Below are 19,980 nucleotides of genomic sequence, written 5' to 3'. Positions count from 1 at the left end.
GTTTATAGTGTTTTTAATTTTTTTATGTTTATTTTTGAGAGGCAGAGAGTATGAGTGGGGGAGTGGCAGAGAGGGAGAGAGACATCAAATCCGAAGCAGGCTCCAGGCTCTGAGCTGTCAGCACAGAGCCCAATGCAGGGCTCAAACTCACAAACCACAAGATCATGACCTGAGCTGAAGTCGGATGCTTAACCGACTGAGCCACGCAGGTGCCCCTGTAGTGGTTTTTTTTATTATCACCTGATAGTATAAGATACTTGCATCATTCCAGTCCCCCTTTATACTTTACCATTGCTCTTAATGGTAGTAGTGTCCAGCTAACCAGACCACCTCCAGATGATTTGTCCAGTTGCCTAATTCTAAAGATATACAAGTTTTCACATAGTATAAACTAGGCCTCTCAATATATGACTGCTTCAGATAGTTATGCCACATGCCATTTTCCAATCAAATTTTTCCTATCTGCATGCCTTTGGGAGTAAGAATGGCTAAAGAAATTGTATTCTTACCTAATACCCATCGCCTTACAGCTAGACCTCTCTGAATGAGCATTTGTATTATTTAGTGTCTATGCTAATATTTATGGTAGGGAACAAACAAATGTTTCTTCTTCAATTTCCAAAATTCTATTGAATAGAATTGAAACTGAGTTGGTTTCCGCTTGAAATTTGGGAAGCATGTCTAAACTAGTCCTTCCTCTGAGTATCTACTTCTTTTAGGCGCTTTCTGCCACTGAGTTGCCAGGTGGGTAAGCAGATAGTTCTGGCATGATGCCTGCTTTGGTAGGAGAATTTTGATCTTATTGAATGGGGAAGAATGTGGATAGTATAAATATAAACTTATGTACTAGTATTAGACATAAGGAGCTCCCTTTACTGGTTGGAAATAATAATTGCAGAAGAAATATAAAGTGTACCAATAAATAGGTGGAGCTTGCTTCCTGAAGAGGTTACTGAAGCTGAAAAATACAAGTTTGTTCAGACATTGATAAATTACCGGATAACAGAAAAGAAGCCAAGAGGGGCATATTCAGCAAAACATTATCTTCTATATTTCCAACTGTAGTTTTGTGTAAGATTGATGACTTTAGACCTACTTCCCTTCCCAGTAAGGGAGGAAAAGATTTCTTTGTTTTCACTAGAGTATATTTAGGAATAAATATGGGCTTGCATATTATGATAGGAAGAGCATTGGCATGAGAGTCAGGTCTAGCCCAGATTCCACTGGAATTTGCTCTGTGACCTTGACTAAACCCAGTAAACCTTTCTGGGTCTCTGTTCCTTTCTGTTTTAAAATTCTGCTTTTCTAGAGACCATAGCAAGTAACTAAGGTGAAATACGAGGTATCGAGTATATACCTTTAACTTTGAAGGGTGCAATAAAAGTAATATCTTCCAGAAAAAATCCTTGAGAAGAATACTGGCTGAATGGTACTTTTTTGTTAAGAAATAAATTTATTTCTTTATTTGTTTTAAGTTTTATTTTAAATGTTTATTTATTTTTGAGAGAGAGATAGAGTGTGAGTAGAGGAGGGGCAGAGAGAGGGGGAGACAGAATCCCAAGCAGGCTCTGTGCTGCCAGCACAGAGCCCGATGCAGGGCTTGAATTCGTGAACCATGAGATCATGACCGAAGCTGAAACCAAGAGTCAGATGTTTAACCAACTGAGTCACCCAGGTGCCCCTTTGTTTGTTTGTTTAGAGAGAGAGAGAGAGAGAGAGAGAAGGTACAAGGGAGAGGCAGAGAGAGAGAAGGGCAGGCAGTTTCTGCACTCTCGGTGCAGAGCCTGATGTGGGACTCAAATTCACGAATCATGAGATCATGACCTGAGCCAAAATCAAGAGTCAGACGCTTTAAGCGACTGAGACACCCAGGCACCCCAAGAAATACATTTAGATATTCAGTTTTGTGTTTTCCAAGATTCCAGGTTTCAGATATTGAATTTAGTTTTGTCTTTGTTAGTTCTCTAATATTGAAATTGTTCTGAGATGCTGTCAATTGGGAAGTAATATAAAGTAACAAATGTAATGAGCATATTTACGGTGAGAGGAATAATTGTGGAATCAAAGCTGTTACTTCTCCTTTTTCTCTTTACCTGCCACAAAGTCAGAATCCAGAATTATATTTATGTTCCAGAGCAGAGTGTATAGTTTGTCAAAGGATATCATATATGAACTTAGACTCTTAAAACTGAGTAAAATGAACAGTGATCAGAGGTAAATGTTAAAGGCATTACTTGGTGGTTATGATCAGTGGAAATACTAGAAACATAAAATGTTGTTATGTTATATATCCTTAAACTAAATTTTTCTTTACCAGGAGGAGAAAAGCAAAGAGTAGCAATCGCAAGAGCCATTTTGAAGGACCCCCCAGTCATTCTCTATGATGAAGCCACTTCATCATTAGATTCAATTACTGAAGAGGTAAATGATGATGAAAATGCCATGCTCTTCAATTCTCAATGCTTAACTTTTCTCCTTGGAAGTTTCAGTAAAATGGCTACATTCTTTTGTATTCTGAATGAACTTCAGTAGGAGGTAGGATAGAGCAAAATACCTGGCCCTTTTCCCCTATATAGCAAGTATTGATAACTATCAAGAATGCTAAGTTGCATTGAACTATCACATTGCTAAGTCCATTTGCAAAAGTGTCTCCTTTTAGAACCGTGTGACTGTTATCATCCTTGCCTCTTGAAAAGCTTGTAAGACTTGCCTACTCTGCTGCAAAGGAAAAACATTTTAGTCTTTCTGCCATTGCCACTTAACACTCATGAAAACAGGTCGTGTAAATTATTGTGACAGTATACACCAGAAAGCCTTTCACTTATCGTGGAGCAACTCACTGATAGTACAAGTCAGGCACACACAGCCTGTGGTGGTAGTATAAATTTATATTCATTTCACAAAAAAGGTTTTGCAGCACCAAGATGTTTTGCAGTCACAAGATGTTGTGACACCTGATGTCATGGTACTACCCAGCAACTACATTATACTTCATAACAACATCTTTGCATTAAATATAAAAGTCTTAATAATAATGGCAATTTCATGAATGGATCCCCTTAATATAGAACTGAAAATAGGCATATGTTATCTGTTACCTCCATTCACCTACATTTTACTCAAATATGTAGTAAAAACCTAGTGTTGAAGCATATGCCTAATTTCAGCTTTACAGCATGTATGGGATAATATTTGCATGTGTAGTTAAGTTTCAGGGCATATTATTTGATCTGCCATATGTTTAAAATAGTTTAATATCTAAGTGGCTTGTTTAGCATGAGGATTTGTTATATTTAAAGGGAACCTTAAGCAGGACCACACCCATTCATAGGCAAAATAGGAATCTGCTTACAAGAACTGTATACCTAAAAGTGTATCATTCACATTTACCACAAATTATAATTCTTAACAGTCATGTATCTTTATTATCTTCCAGAGTATAACCCAATAAGAGCTAGTAGACAATTCCCCACCAAGGGAATGAGTTACTAGAAGATTTGGTAAATTTTAGTGGGCCTCTTTTAAAAGGTCCAGAGCACTTAGTAGGATGTCAGACCTTAAGTTCTTGAGAATAAGGACAATGAGTCCCCGCAGACATCACAATTTTTCTTAGAATTGGCCCTGCACGTAATTTTTAGTCTGCCCTAGTAAAACATAAGGTCTTCCCTCCTGGGTAACCATCTACTCTTGATCATTTTATTCCTTTAATAAATACAATGTTTAGAAATATCTTTAGGGAGCCATTGGATATATGCCCAGCCCCACACTGCTATTTCCATCCTGCTAGGTATACTTAGACCCGTATTTCCAAGTATAACTGAATATATACACAACTCCCTTATACTTTAAAGGCAGTAAACAAAAATGTGTTTTGCAAATGGATTCTTAAATACAGAGAGCAAATTGGTGCTTGCCAGAGGGGAGGTTGGTGGGAGGATGGGTGAAATAGATAAAGGGGATTAACTCATCATGATGAGCACTGAATAGCACATAAAATTATTGAATCAGGGTTGCCTGGGTGGCTCAGTTGGTTGAACATCCAACTCTTGATTTCAGCTCAGGTCATGATCAGGGCTGTGGGATCGAGCCCTGCATCGGGCTCTGTGCTGAACATGGAGCCTGCTTAAGACTCACACTCTCTGTCTTTCTCTCTCTCCTTCTGCCTGTCTCCCCTGTTTGTGCTCGCTCTCTCTCTCTCAAAAAAAAAAAAACAAACTATTGAATCATTATATCATATACCTGAAATTAATATAACACTGTTAATTATACTGTAATAAAAAATGTTTTCCAGAATTCATTAAGAAGTCAGAATACCTTTTTTTCCCTATTTCCTTCCTTTTGCTCTTTATTCAGTTAGGCTCTCCCTGTTGACTATTCAGGGCCAATGTCTCAGAGTCATTCCCTCTGTTTATAACTGGGCAGTTTGGCCCATTTCTTCTGAGTCTTGGATATTTTGGGGAAAATGGATTCTAAAAACTTGCTTTTCAGAATTCTTTTGACAAAGGTAGCCCCTCGCCATTTCAACGTGCCTTCTATAGAATGCTTGTGATCAAAAAAGGCCAGAGGTGTTGGGAAGAAGCTGTCCTTGCTTCTGTGGCAAGGGGAAATGGAGCTAGACATTTCATTCTCAGCTTTATTTCATTGTCTTCTGAAGTGACAACTTTGCTGTGTAAGCAAAGGTGAAAAAAAAAACCTTTTTTTTTTTTTCAGTTCATCATGACATAAGGGTTTTTGTTCTTTTTAAATTTTTGGTTTCAGTATAGTTAACATAGAGTGTTATATTAGTTTCAGGTGTACAATTTAGTGATTCAACAATTTGATACATCATTCAATACTTATCACAACAATTGCACTCCTTAATTCCCATTACCAATTTCATCCATCCTCCCAACCACCTCCCCTCTGATAAGCATCAGTTTCTTTTCTATAGTTAAGAGTCTGCTTCTTGATTTGTCTCTGTCTCATTCTGTCTTTTTTCCTTTGCTTGTTTTGTTTCTTAAATTCCTCTTATGAGTAAAATCATATGGTATTTGTCTTTTTTCTGACTGGCATATTTCACTTAGCATTATACTTTGTAGCTCCATGCATGTCATTGCAAATGTCAGGATTTCATTTTTTTTTTATGGCTGAATTATTTTCCATTGTATATTTAAATAATTTTTTTTTAATTTATAAAAATGGGCAGAAGACATAAACAGACATTTCTCCAAAGAATACATCCAGATAGCAGACAGACACATGAAAAGATGCTCAACATCACTCATCATCAAGGAATTGCAAATCATAACTACAAGGAGATATCACCTCACACAAGTCAGAATGGATAAAATCAAAACCACAAGAAATAACAAGTGTTGGTGAGGATGTGGAAAGAAAGGAACAAAGGTGCCCTGTTGATCAGAATGCAAACTGATGCAGCCACTCTGGAAAACAGTATGGAGGTTCCTCAAAGTTAAAAATAGAATTACTCTATGATCCAGTAATTGTGCTACTGGTCCAGTAATTGTGATACTGGGTAATTACCCCCAAATTACAAAAACACTAATTGAAGTGATACATGCACCCCTGTGCTTATAACAGCATTATCTACAATAGCCAAGATGTGGAAGCAGCCCAAGTGTCCATCGATCAATGGTACATAAAGAAGTCAGAATACTTTTGAAAGGGAAGTTTGCTCAAGTTAAACATACACAGTTGTCTTTGTTGCCCTTTCCGTCCTCTAAGTTTGAAATAATGAAAAGCAAATGCTTCTGTACCCTTTGAGTCTCCTTTCTATTGATTGTTTTGTAATTTTCTGTATCCTGTTACTTGATTCCTACCTCATTTTATTTTTGTTCTCATAGGCCGATAAATATAACCAGCATGTTCCTGATATCACTGTATTCATCATTATTATGTTTGTTTTTATGTATAGAAATATCCACCTTCTTCCAGTCTTTGTAATTTTTTTTTTCCAACGTTTTTTATTTATTTTTGGGACAGAGAGAGACAGAGCATGAACGGGGGAGGGGCAGAGAGAGAGGGAGACACAGAGTCGGAAACAGGCTCCAGGCTCCGAGCCATCAGCCCAGAGCCTGACGCGGGGCTCGAACTCACGGACCGCGAGATCGGGACCTGGCTGAAGTCAGACGCCCAACCGACTGCGCCACCCAGGCGCCCCAGTCTTTGTAATTTTAAGAAATGTTGCCTATCTCAGATAATTTTTCCACAATAATGTGGTTATATTTGCCTTTTCGTGTTGATCAATTTCTCCTCTTCTTAGTAATTATTTACATTAGGGAAAATATTTGGTAGTGGTATAAAGTTTATATAATACAAAATTGGCATTGTATATGTTTCTTTAAGAAATGTATGATTATTTTAATTTACATTTACCTAATAGATTTTTTTCTTACTCTTGTTGTCAAACTTGCAGACTATTCTTGGTGCCATGAGGGATGCAGTCAAACACAGAACTTCTATTTTCATTGCACACAGATTGTCAACAGTGGTTGATGCAGATGAAATCATTGTCTTGGACCAGGTAAAAGATTTAACTTTAAAGTTTAGTATGTGGGAGACTTGAGAAGTTGGCAGAGTAGGAGGGTCCTGAGCTTACCTGGTCCCACAGACACACATAGATAGCCACATGAGTGCAACTAACACAGAAAATACCTAGAAGACTGGCAGAACAGACTTTGCACAGGGAAGGCCATATTGAAAACGGTAGGAGGGGCAGATGCAGTCTGGAACCAAAATCCTACTGAGACTAATCATGAACAGAAGGAACACCACAAGCAGGGAAAAGGGGAGGAGCAGACCCCACACCAAGCACCCCAGGCAAGGGAGAACTACACTGGAAAGACAGGTCCCCATAACATTAGGCTTTGAAAACCATGGGGCTTAACTTTGTGAGTTTTGACAATCATTGGGATTTAATGCCAGGTTCTTTAAAACTCAGCTGGCTTAGCTGTGGGAGGCCCTCAGGGCAATAAGAAATGAAATCCTTTGCCTTAAAGAGCCAGCATAACAAAAAAAAAAAAACCCGCCAAGATATAGCATAGAAGCACCACTTCTAAAAGTGCCTGGGATATACATGAAGTACATTTATTTACTAATCTCAGAATGTGTGCAGGAGAGGTAGGGATCTTTAGGAGATTTCTCTAAGAACGGAAGAGCTGTTGGTTACCACTTCTCCCTACCCCAGCCCCCAGTCTAGATAGCCCATTCAGTTGCAGGAACCAGCAGGAACACTGTCTACCTATCTTGCCAACACAACGTACACTATATCCTGCATTCTGGATATCCACCCCACTTAGCAAGCATCCTTTCAAAGCAGCTCCTGCCAAGAGACACCCTGTAAGCAGCCCTCACAGAGACCTGAACCACTCCAAAGTGACTACTGTCCTGGGGAGAGGAGAAGATAACCACACATAGCAGTGCAACTGCAGCAATGTCAGACAGACTGGGCAGGCATCTGGTCTGACTGTTGGCCCTGCCCACCAATAAAAACCTCTCAGGAAAAGGCAGGAAGAGTACCCTGAAGATCAATGCTACTGCAGCCCTAATAGAAGGATGGGGGCAGACATATGGTTTGATTGTAGGCCCCACCAACCACTGAAAGCCTCTCAGAGGACAACAGAGCAAGAGCACCCTGCAATTTGGTATGATGGCAGCCCAGGCAGAGAGGCTGAATTACAGCCCTGTAGTGACCCCAGACTCTTTCCTAAACAGCACAGGGACCAAACCCTGCCTGGTATGCCCATGACTGCAGGCAAACACAGCCACAACACTAGGGTGCACACAACCCACTAGGAGACACCCCTGAAGCTCCTGGTTCTGGTGAACAGTGGACATGATGCTACAGGACACCACAGGACCTCTTCTTCATAAGGCCACCCCTTTTCAAGATCAAAGACTTAGCTTACTTTTCTAATACATAGAAACAAGCACAAAAAGATGGACAAAATGAGGAAACAGAGGAATATGCCCCAGATGAGAGAATGGGACAAAACTAAGGCAAAATAACTAAATGAAACAGAGATGAGCAATATGCTTGATAAAGAATTCAAAGTAATGGTCATAAAGATACTCATTGGACTAGACAAAAGAGTGGAGAATCTCAATGAACATATAACAAAGAGATAGAAAATATAAAAAAGAACCAATCAGAGATGAATAACTTCATAACTAAAATTAAAAATACACTAGAGGGAATCCATAGCAGATGAGAGGAGACAGAAGAATGTATCTGTGAGCTAAAAGAGTAATGGAAAGAAACCAAGCCAAATAGCAAAAAAAAAAAAAGAATTGAGAATAGATTAAGGGAACCCAGTGACATCACTAAACATTCCAACATTCACATTACAGCAATCCCAGAAGGAGGAGAGAGAAGAGCACAGAAAATTTATTTGAAGAAATAATAGCTGAAAACTTCCCTAACCTGGGGAAGGAAACAGACATCCAGATTCTGGAGGCACACAGAACCCACAACAAAATCAACCCACAGAGGTCCATACTAAGACACAAAATAATTAAAATGGCAAAATTTAGTGATAGAGAATGTTGAAAACAGCAAGAGAAAACAGTTATATTCAAAGGAAACCCCACAAGGCTTTCACCTCATTTTTCAGCAGAACTTTTGCAGACCAAAATGGCATGGTATATTCAAAGTACTGACAGAAAAATAACCTGTAACCAAGAATACTCCACTCAGCAAGGCTATCTTAAGAACACAAGTAGAGATAAAGTGTTTCCCAGGCAAAAAAAATAGTTAAAGGAGTTTATCACCATTAAATCAGCCTTCAAGAAAAAAGGAATTCTAAAAAAAAATTTTTTTTAGCATTTATTCATTTTTGAGAGACAGAGAGAGACAGAGCATGAGTGGGGAAGGGGCAGAGAGAAAAGGAGACATAGAATCTGAAGCAGGCTCCAGGCTCCGAGCTGTCAGCACAGAGCCTGCTCGAACTCACGAACTGTGAGATCATGACCTGAGCCGACATCGGACGCTCAACCAACTGAGCCACCAAGGCATCCCAAGGAATTCTTTGACTGGAAAGAAAAGGCCATAATTAGGAGTAAGAAAATTATGAAAGGAAAAAAGTTCACAGGTAAATGCAAACATAATAAAAGTAGTATATTAATCACTTATAAAACCAGTGTGGAGATTAAAGTACAAAAACAGTAAAATCAATGTATCTATAAAAATTAAGTCAAGAGATTCACAAAAGAATGTAAAGTATGACATATATATAAAACGTGGGGCAAGTAAAATTTTAGTACTTTTAAAATGACTTCAAAGTTAACTGATCATCAACATAATATAGACTCTATATGCATAAAATATATATGAACCTAAGGGTAACCACAAATCAAAAACCTGTGGTAGATACACAAAAAGTAAAGAGAAAGTAATTAAAGCATGATACTGAAGAAAGCCATCAAATCACAAGGGAAGAGAGAAAGTAAACATGGAAAAACAAGAGAAAAACTATAAAAACAAACCATAAAACAAGTTACAAAATGGCAATAATTACATACCTATTATTAATTACTTAGAATGTAAATGGACTAAATGCTCCAATCAAAAGACATAAGATTACTGAATGGATAAAAAATACATGCCCCACCTAAATGCTACCTACAGGAGACTCAGGTCAGACCTAAAGACACATGGAGGTTGAAAGTTTGGAAAAACATTCACTTTGTAAATGGAAGTGAAATGAAAGCCAGGAGAGCAATACTGGACAACACAGGCAATTGGACAGCAATATTGGACAACACAGGCATTAAAACAAAGATTGTAATAGGAAAGGAGAAGGACACTACATAATGATAAAAGGTAAAAATCCAACAAGAAGATATAACAGTTGTAAATATTTATGCACCCAAAATGGGAGCACCCAAAAACATAAAGCATGTGTTAACAGGCATAAAGGAAGAAATTAATACAATAATAATAATTGAATTTAACACCCCACTTAACATTAATGGATATTTCATCCAGACAGAAAATTAAGGAAACAGTGACTTTGGATGACACATTGGACAAGATGAAACTAACATCATATATATTCATAACATTCCATCAAAAAATAGATTATTTTCAAGTGCATCTAGGACATTCTCCAGAATAGATCACTTGTTAGGGCACAAAACAAGTATCTATGAATTTAAGAAGATAAAACCACATCAAGCATCTTTTCCAAAAAAAAAAAAAAAAAAGAAAAAAGAAAAGATATGAAACCAAAAAAATCAATTGCAAGAAAAATACGAAAAAAAACACAAAGCTAAGCAACATGCTACTAACCAACCAATAGTTCAACAGAAGAAGAAAAAATAAAAAAATACATGGAGACAAATGAAAATAAAAACATAATAGCTCATATTCTTTGGGATGCAGCAAAACTGTTCTGAGGTAAGATTATACCACTATAGGCCTGTCTCAAGAAAGAATAAAAATCTCAAATAAATAACCTAACCTTACACTTAATGGAGCTAGAAATAAAGGAACAAAGGCCAAAGCCAGTAGATGGAAAGAAATAGTAAAGATTAGAGCAAAAGTAAATGAAATAGAGGTTTAAAGAAATAAAAGAGGGGCGCCTGGGTGGCTCAGTTGGTTAAGTGACCGACTTCGGCTCAGGTCATGATCTCACAGGCTGTGGGTTTGAGCCCCACATCGGGCTCTGTGCTGACAGCTCAGAACCTGGAACTTGCTTCGGATTTTGTGTCTCCCTCTTCCTCTGCCCTCTCCCACTCATGCTCTGTCTCTGTCTCTCTCAAAAATAAATAAACATTAAAAAAATTTTTTTAAAGAAAGAAATAAAAGAATAGATCAGAAAAAACAGGAGCTGGTTATTTGAAAAAAAATCAACAAAATTGATAAATCTTTAGCCAGACTTATCAGAAAAGAGTGAGAGGGAGAAAGGACTCAAGATCAGAAATGAAGGAGAAGAAATAACAACTGATACCACTGAAATACAAAAGATTATACGAGAATACTATGAAAAACTGTGTGCCAACAATTTGGACAACTAGAAGACAGGGATAAATTATAGAAATATAAAACTTTTCAAAACTGAATCAGGACATAATAGAGAATTTGAACAGACCAATTACTAGCAATGATACTGAAACCATAATTTAAAAGTTTGCAACAAAGAAAAGTTGAGGACCACATGGCTTCACAGGTAAATTTTTTTTTAGCCATTTTATTTTATTTTATTTTATTTTATTATATAAAATTTATTGTCAAATTGGTTTCCATACAACATCCAGTGTTCATCCCAACAGGTGCCCTCCTCAATGCCCATCACCCACTTTCCCCTCCCTCCCACCCCCCATTAACCCTCAGTTCTCAGTATTTAAGAGTCTCTTATGGTTTGCCTTCTTCCCTCTCTGTAACTTTTTTCCCCCTTCCCCTCTCCCCTGGTCTTCTGTTGAGTTTCTCAGGACCCACGTGTCAGTGAAAACATGGTATCTGTCTTTCTCTGCCTGATTTATCTCACTTAGCATAACACTCTCCATTTCCATCCACGTTGCTACAAATGGCCAGATTTCATTCTTTCTCATTGTCGAGTACTATTCCATTGTATATATAAACCACATCTTCTTTATCCATTCGTCAGTTGATGGACATTTAAGCTCTTTCCATAATTTGTCTATTGTTGAAAGTGCTGCTATAAACATTGGGGTACAAGTGCCCCTATGCATCAGCACTCCTGTATCCCTTGGGCAAATTCCTAGCAGTGCTATTGCTGGCTCATAGGGTAGTTCTATTTTTAAATTTTTGAGGATCCTCCACAATGTTTTCCAGAGCAGCTACACCAGTTTGCATTCCCACCAACAGTGCAAGAGGGTTCCCGTTTTTCCACATTCTCACCAGCATCTATAGTCTCCTGATTTGTTCGTTTTAGCCACTCTGACAGGTGTGAGGTGGAATCTCAGTGTGGTTTTGATTTGTATTTCCCTGATGAGGAGTGACGTTGAGCATCTTTTCATGTGCCTGTTGGCCATCTGGATGTCTTCTTTAGAGAAGTGTCTCTTCATGTTTTCTGCCCATTTCTTCACTGGATTATTTGTTTTTCAGGTGTGGAGTTTGGTGAGTTCTTTATGGGTTTTGGATACTAGCCCTTTGTCTGATATGTCATTTGCAAATATCTTTTCCCATTCCATTGGTTGCCTTTTAGTTTTGTTGATTGTTTCCTTTGTAGTACAGAAGCTTTTCATCTTGATGAGGTCCCGATAGTTCATTTTTGCTTTTAATTCCCTTGCCTCTAGAGATGTGTTGAGTAAGAAATTGCTGCAGCTGAGGTCAAAGAGGTTGTTTCCTGCTTTCTTCTCTAGGGTTTTGATGGTTTCCTGTCTCACATTCAGGTCCTTCATCCATTTTGATTTTATTTTTTGAATGGTGTAAGAAAGTGGTATAGTTTCACTGTTCTGCATGTTGCTGTCCAGTTCTCCCAGCACCATTTGTTAAAGAGACTGTCTTTTTTCCATTGGATACTCTTTCCTGCTTTGTCAAAGATTAGTTGGTCTTACATTTGTGGGTTCAGTTCTGGGGTCTCTGTTCTATTCCATTGGCCTGTGGTCTGTTTTTGTGCCAGTACCATACTGTCTTCAGACTGCAACTTTTTAGTAGAGTCCAAAGTCTCTGATTGTGATGCCTCCAGTTTTGGTTTTCTTCTTCAATATTACTTTGGCTGTTCGGGGTCTTTCGTGGTTCCATACTAATTTTAGTATTGTTTGTTCTAGCTTTGAGAAGAATGCTGGTGCAATTTTGATTGGGATTGCATTGAATGTGTAAAGATCAGAGCAGAAATAAACAATATAAAATAAAAAAACCCCAGTAGAACAGATCAATGAAACCAAGAGTTGGTTTTATGAAAAAAATAAACAAAATTGATAAACCTCTAGCCGGGCTTCTCAAAAAGAAGAGAAAGGACGCAAATGGATAAAATCATGAATGAAAATTGAATTATTACAACCAATCCCTCAGAAATACAAGCAATTATCAGGAATACTATGAAACATTATATGCCAACAAAATGGACAACCTGGAAGAAATGGACAAATTCCTAAACACCCACACACTTCCAAAACTCAAACGGGAAGAAATAGAAAATTTGAACAGATCCATAAGTAGTGAAGAAATTGAATCAGTTATCAAAATCTACCAAAAATAAGAGTCCTGGACCAGATGACTTCCCTGGGGAATTCTACCAGACATTTAAAACAGACATAATACCTGTCCTTCTCAAGCTGTTCCAACAAATAGAAAGGGAAGGAAAACTTCCAGACTCATTCTATGAAGCCAGCAGTACTTAGATTCCCAAACCAGACAGAGACCCAGCAAAAGAAGAGAACTACAGGCCAATAGCCCTGATGAATATGGATTCAAAAATTCTCAATAAGATACTAGCAAATCGAATTCAACTGCATATAATAAGAATTATTCACCATGATCAAGTAGGATTCATTCCTGGGCTGCAGGGCTGGTTCAATATTTGCAAATCAGTCAGTGTGATACATCACATTAATAAAAGAAAAGATAAGAACGATATGATCCTGTCAATCGATGCAGAAAAAGCTTTTGACAAAATACAGCTCCTTTCTTAATAAAAACCCTTGAGAAAGTCAGGATAGAAGGAACATACTTAAACATCATTAAAGCCATTTATAAAAAGCCCACAGCTAATATCATCCTCAGTGGGGAAGAACTGAGAGCTTTCCCCCTGAGATCAGGAAGATTACAGGAATATCAACTCTCACCACTGTTGTTTAATATAGTGTTGGAAGTGCTAGTATCAGCAATCAGATAACAAAAGGAAATCAAAGGCATTAAAATTGGCAAAGATGACATCAAACTTTCACTTTTCGCAGATGACATGATACTACTCTGCATGGAAAACCTGACAGACTCCACCAAAAGTCTGCTAGAACTGATACATGAATTCAGCAAAGTTGCAGGGTCCAAAATCAATGTACGGAAATCGGTTGCATTTTTATACACCAATAATGAAGCAACAGAAAGAGAGAGAAATAAAGAATCTGATCCCATTCACAATTGCACCAAGAGTCATAAAATACCAAGGAATGGTATCAAGATACCAAGAAATGGAAAAACATTCCGTGCTCATGGATTGGAAGAATAAATACTGTTAAAATGTCAATACTACCCAAAGCAGTCTACAAAACAGACTCTTAAATATAGAGAACAAACTGGTGGTTGTCATAAGGGTGGTGTGGGAAGGATGGGTGAAATAGATAAAGGGAAATAAGAGTACACTTAACTTGATTAGCACTAAGAAATGTATAGATTGTTGAATCATTATATTTTAAACCTTAAACTAATATAACATATCTTAATTGTAGTTCAGTAAAAAATAGTATGTGAAGAACATTGGAAATGATCACAAACACAAACAAGTTAAATATTGTTTCTAAAGAAATATAAATATTTATTTTTCAGAATAAAATTGAATTTAAATGAAACTGAATCCCAATAGGACTCCCATTTTTACTGCCTTTTGATAGGAAAACAAACTCATTTTTTTCTAGGAAGAAATAAACTATTAATCACTCTTCATTTTAGTATTAAAAGTAAAATTATATCAGGAAAGCATTAAAGCCTCATGATAGAATAAGGTTTTAAAGGGTGTATATATAAAATAATTTATCTGCATTCACTTTTGCTCTGTACAGAATCATTGCCCATTATCGTCTTTGTATTTTTTATTTTTCTAATATCTGCACATACCCTTGATGTCTAAAATAAAATTACCATAAAGTAAAGTCATTTGCAAACATGATTGTTTTTATTTTTTTTTTCCTCATGGGGAAAAGTAAGAAAAAGGACAGACTGCTTTATCTCTTCTGAGGGAATTACTGTAAGAATGTACTATCTAAATGCTTTGATCAAATCAGAATACCACTATAATGATTGGTAGGTTTCAAAAATTGTGATAGTTTTCCTTTTTCTCCTCTTTGTAAGGATATATTTTCTGACCCCCTAATACTTGGTTACATCTAACATTGTTCAGTTTTTCACCTCCCATTCAGCCTTTTCTATGATTATGTTTCCCTTATAATAAGTAAACCTTCAGTTCATTATCATTTTGAATGCCTGAATACTGGATGTTGAGAGAGAAAGAGCATTCTCATGTACTTTCTATATTGAGTTATTGAGAGAGAATTTTTCACACCACTAAAATTTCTTATAGGTTATACATTTCTGTGGTGTGTGTGTATATATATCATGTATATTTGTGTGTATATGTATATATATATATACACACACACACACATGATATATATATATGTATATTTTTATGTTACCTGTGTACTTGAGCATCCCTAGGTCATAAGTGCTTACATTCATTATAAAATAATTTTTTTCACTATGATGATATACTGTAATGCCTTAGGTGTGAAATGTTGTAAATATACTTCATTATTCAATTGATGTTCAAAAGAGGACACTTGTGATGAGCACTAGATGTTGTATGTAAGTGATGAATCACTAAATTCTACACCTGAAACTAACATTATACTGTGTTAACCAACTGGAATTTAAATAAAAACTTTAATTTTTTTTTTACATTTTTACTTATTTTTGAGAGACAGAGAGACAGAGCACACGTGGGGGAGGGGCAGAGAGAGACTGAGACGCAGAATCTGTAACAGGCTCCATGCTCTGAGCTGTCAGCACAGAGCCCGATGCAGGGCTCAAACCCACAAACCGTGCGATCATGACCTGAGCCGAAGTCAGACACTCAACCAACTGAGCCACCCAGGCCCCCTTAAATAAAAACTTTAAAAATAATTAAAATTAAAAAAAAATTATAGTCTGAAATAAAATCTGTTTATGTTTTTTTGCTGAACTTTCCATTGTATGTAGACATGCAGATAATCTTTTTTTTATAAATATAAAATGCTAAAGGTACTTGAGCAGGCTTGTGCTCTCTTGTGTCATGGCATGAGGTTGACGGTATCTGTAGTTATATCACAACATTGCCACTTGAAGTTTGGATTATAATTGGAACTAATTTATTAGTGATTATAGCAGATATATGTAAAATATCTTTATAATTTGATATTCTATATTTGCTTGATTATGAAGATCAGAGACTTTCATTTTCTAGTGAAACTTATGTGACCTCATGTGTTATGTCAGCAGTATCTTGTAGTATTATTGTTGCCTCTACATAAGAAATAGATTTCCCAAGGCCCTTCCTTACCCCCACAGGCTGGTAATTACCCCTTCCCAGCCTTGGCAAGAGGCTGTAGATTTACTTGTCAGGAAATTGAGTCAGACAGGCTGTAAATACAGAACTGTAAAACACATGAACAAACATGGAGATTAACTGGAAAACAAACACACCAATGAAGACCACAGATCCTCTTCTGTGACTGGCTCCAAGAATCTTGCTAGCCATTTTTTTATTTCTACTATCGCCACTCCTTCCTGCATCAGGAGATAACTGGATAATTCTTCTTTACAGAAACAAAAGTAGCCCCAGAAAAAAAAAAAAAAAAAAAGATACTTGTATTTAGAGACTGCAGCAAAATGACCAGGTATCCATTTGATCACCTTCAGTGAAACTCCACAGTGGAAAAATCCCATTCCCATGCATTTAGAGTTTCCAGTCAGCTTTCTAATGCTCCATTGTTAAGTGTCAATGGATAATAAAGACCTCTAAAACAAGCAGGAAAAAAGAGCTCACCAAACTCCACACCCAAAAAACAAATAATCCAGTGAAGAAATGGGCAGAAAACATGAAGAGACACTTCTCTAAAGAAGACATCCGGGGGCGCCTGGGTGGCGCAGTTGGTTAAGCGTCTGACTTCAGCCAGGTCACGATCTCGCGGTCCGTGAGTTCGAGCCCCGCGTCAGGCTCTGGGCTGATGGCTCGGAGCCTGGAGCCTGTTTCCAATTCTGTGTCTCCCTCTCTCTCTGCCCCTCCCCCGTTCATGCTCTGTCTCTCTCTGTCCCAAAAATAAATAAAAAACGTTGAAAAAAAAATTAAAAAAAAAAAAAGAAGACATCCGGATGGCTAACAGGCACATGAAAAGATGCTCAACATCGCTCTTCATCAGGGAAATACAAATCAAAACCACACTCAGATATCACCTCACGCCAGTCAGAGTGGCCAAAATGAACAAATCAGGAGACTATAGATGCTGGAGAGGATGTGGAAAAACAGAAACCCTCTTGCACTGTTGGTGGGAATGCAGACTGGTGCAGCCACTCTGGAAAACAGTGTGGAGGTTCCTCAAAAAATTAAAAATAGACCTACCCTATGAGCCAGCAATAGCACTGCTAGGAATTTACCCAAGGGATACAGGAGTGCTGATGCATAGGGGCACTTGTACCCCAATGTTTATAGCAGCACTCTCAACAATAGCCAAATTATGGAAAGAGCCTAAATGTCCATCAACTGATGAATGGATAAAGAAACTGTGGTTTATATACACAATGGAGTACTATGTGGCAATGAGAAAGAATGAAATACGGCCCTTTGTAGCAATGTGGACGGAACTGGAGACTGTGATGCTAAGTGAAATAAGCCATACAGAGAAAGACAGATACCATATGTTTTCACTCTTATGCGGATCCTGAGAAACTTAACAGGAACCCATTGGGGAGGGGAAGGAAAAAAAAAAGGTTAGAGTGGGAGAGAGCCAAAGCATAAGAGACTTTTAAAAACTGAGAACAAACTGAGGGCTGATGGGGGGGGAGGGGTGGGAGGGAGGGAAGGGTGGGTGATGGGTATTGAAGAGGGCACCTTTTGGGATGAGCACTGGGTGTTGTATGGAAACCAATTTGACAATAAATTTCACATATTAAAAAAAATAAAAAGAATTCAGTAGAAAATGTAGACAATGCACAGAACATAAGACAACTTAAAAATATTAATATCACAGGTCATGGAAAATAAAGCATTTCTAAAATAGGGGCAAATGCTATTAAGAAAAGTAAAGTGAGCCTTATATGGTGTGAGTTCCACATATGTTGTTAAATGAAAGAACAATGGAAAATCTATGCTGCCATTTGCAAGAAGGATGGGAAAAAAAGGAACAAAGAAACTCAGGGTGTTCTTAACATCTTAATCGACTTCATTTTACCTGTCCTCTTATCCACTTCCCCTTTGGCAACTACCAGTTTGTTCTTTAATTAAGAGGTAGAGACTTCCAGTTATAAAATAAATAAGTCACAGAAATGAAAAGTACAGCATAAGTAATAGTCAATAATATTATAAAATGCCTTGTGGTAACAAATGGTGACCACATTTACCATGGCCAGCATTGAGTAGTGTATACAATTATCAAATTACTGTGTCATACACATGAAAGTAATATGACATTGTATGCCAATTATATTATAAAAACTTGCAAAATACGGGGCTCCTATGTGGCTCATCTGGTTAAACATCCGACTCTTGATTTCAGCTGAGGTCATGATCTCAAATTCCTGAGCTCGAGCTCTGCATTAGGCTCCATGCCATGGACCCTTCTTAAGATTCTGTTTCCCTCTCCCTCTGCCCCTCTACCACTCATCCTCTCAGATAGATAGATAGATAGATAGATAGATAGATAGATAGATAGATACAAATCGCAAAAAAAAAGAATATCCTAAATTGCTCTGAAAAAAATTTAATATCTAATGATTCATAATCTTTTGAGTGGCTTAGAGGTATGGTCATGGATATTATTATTATAAGAAGGCTATTCAGAAGTGTTTAATAGTCTGATTAATATAAAATATACTAAAGCCTTTATTTTTTGTGTTTCAATGCCAAATAAACTCTTGGCAAAAAAAAAAAAAACCTCTCAGGCAACATAAACTGAAACCAAAGAAATTGACTACTTACAGAGTGGGGAGAGAAAGGGGTAAAAAGAGATAGGAAATGGAACGTGACTCTCCTGATTATACTTTTTTATATATATTTTTTGTAGTTCGAGTTTTGATTTAAATTCCACATAGTTAACATACAGTGTAATATTAGTTTCAGGAGTAGAATTTAGTAATTCATCATTTACATACAAGGTATGCTCACCACAGGTGCTCTCCTTAATACCTATCACCCATTTAACCCAAACCCTCGCCCATATCCCCTCCAGCATCTCTGTTCTCTTTAGTTAAGTCTGTTTTATGGTTTGCCTCTCTTTTTTCCCCTATATTCATCTGTTTTGTTTCTTACATTCCACATGTGAGTGAAATCATAAGGTATATGTCTTTCTGACTTATTTTGCTTAGCATAATACTTTCTAAATCCATCTGTATCATAGCAAATGGCAAGGTTTTATTTGTTTTGATGGCTGAGTAATACTGGTGTGTGTTTGTGTATACATATATACCACATCTTCTTTATCCATTCATCAGTCAATGGACATTGGGGTTCTTTCCATATTTTGCCTATTGTTGATAATGCTGCTATAAACACCAGGGTGCATGTATCCCTTTGAACCAGTATTTTTGTATATTTTGGATACAAACCTAGTAGTGCAATTGCTGGGTCATAGGATATTTCTATTTTTAACTTTTTAAGCAACCTCCATACTGTTTTCTATAGCAGCTACACCAATTTGCATTCCCACCAACAGTGTAAGAGTGTATCCCTTTCTCCACATCCTTGTCAACACCAGTTGTTTTAGCCATTCTGACAGGTGTGAGGTGATACCTCATTATAGGTTTGATTTTTATTTCCCTGATGGGGTTGAGCATCTTTTCATGTTTCTGTAGGCCATCTATACGTCTTTGGAGAAAAGTCTCTTCATGTCTTTTTTGCCCATTTTTTAATTGGATTATTTGTTTTTTGGTTGTTAAGTTTGATAAGTTCTTTATACATTTTGGATACTAACCCCTTCTCAGATATGTCATTTGAAAATATCTTCTCCAATTCCAAAGGTTGCCTTTTATATTGTTTCCTTTACTGTGCAAAAGCCTTTTATCTTGGTGAGGCCCCAATAGTTTACTTTTGGGTTTTTTTTCCCCTTGCC

At 37.2% G+C, this 19,980-nt stretch overlaps 1 protein-coding gene across 2 annotated transcripts in view; it reads left to right on the top strand.

Moving 5' to 3' along the window:
- Nucleotides 1-19,980, top strand: part of ABCB7 (ATP binding cassette subfamily B member 7) — a 149,635-nt gene that overhangs the window by 120,840 nt on the left and 8,815 nt on the right. Inside the window, exons 14-16 of one of the 2 annotated variants that reach the window (XM_049644677.1) lie at nt 2,318-2,421; nt 6,416-6,523; nt 8,350-10,040. In XM_049644677.1, the coding sequence (XP_049500634.1) occupies nt 2,318-2,421; nt 6,416-6,523; nt 8,350-8,394 (257 nt within the window). In that variant the 3' untranslated portion in view covers nt 8,395-10,040. Of the gene's footprint in view, nt 1-2,317; nt 2,422-6,415; nt 6,524-8,349; nt 10,041-19,980 lie in introns of those variants that run through there. The other variant, XM_049644676.1, reaches the window with a different exon arrangement.

Source organism: Panthera uncia, chromosome X (genome assembly GCF_023721935.1).
Source record: "Panthera uncia isolate 11264 chromosome X, Puncia_PCG_1.0, whole genome shotgun sequence".
NCBI lineage: Eukaryota > Metazoa > Chordata > Mammalia > Carnivora > Felidae > Panthera > Panthera uncia.
Note: the sequence above shows the minus strand (reverse complement) of the source record. Positions and strands in the feature narration are given on the sequence as shown.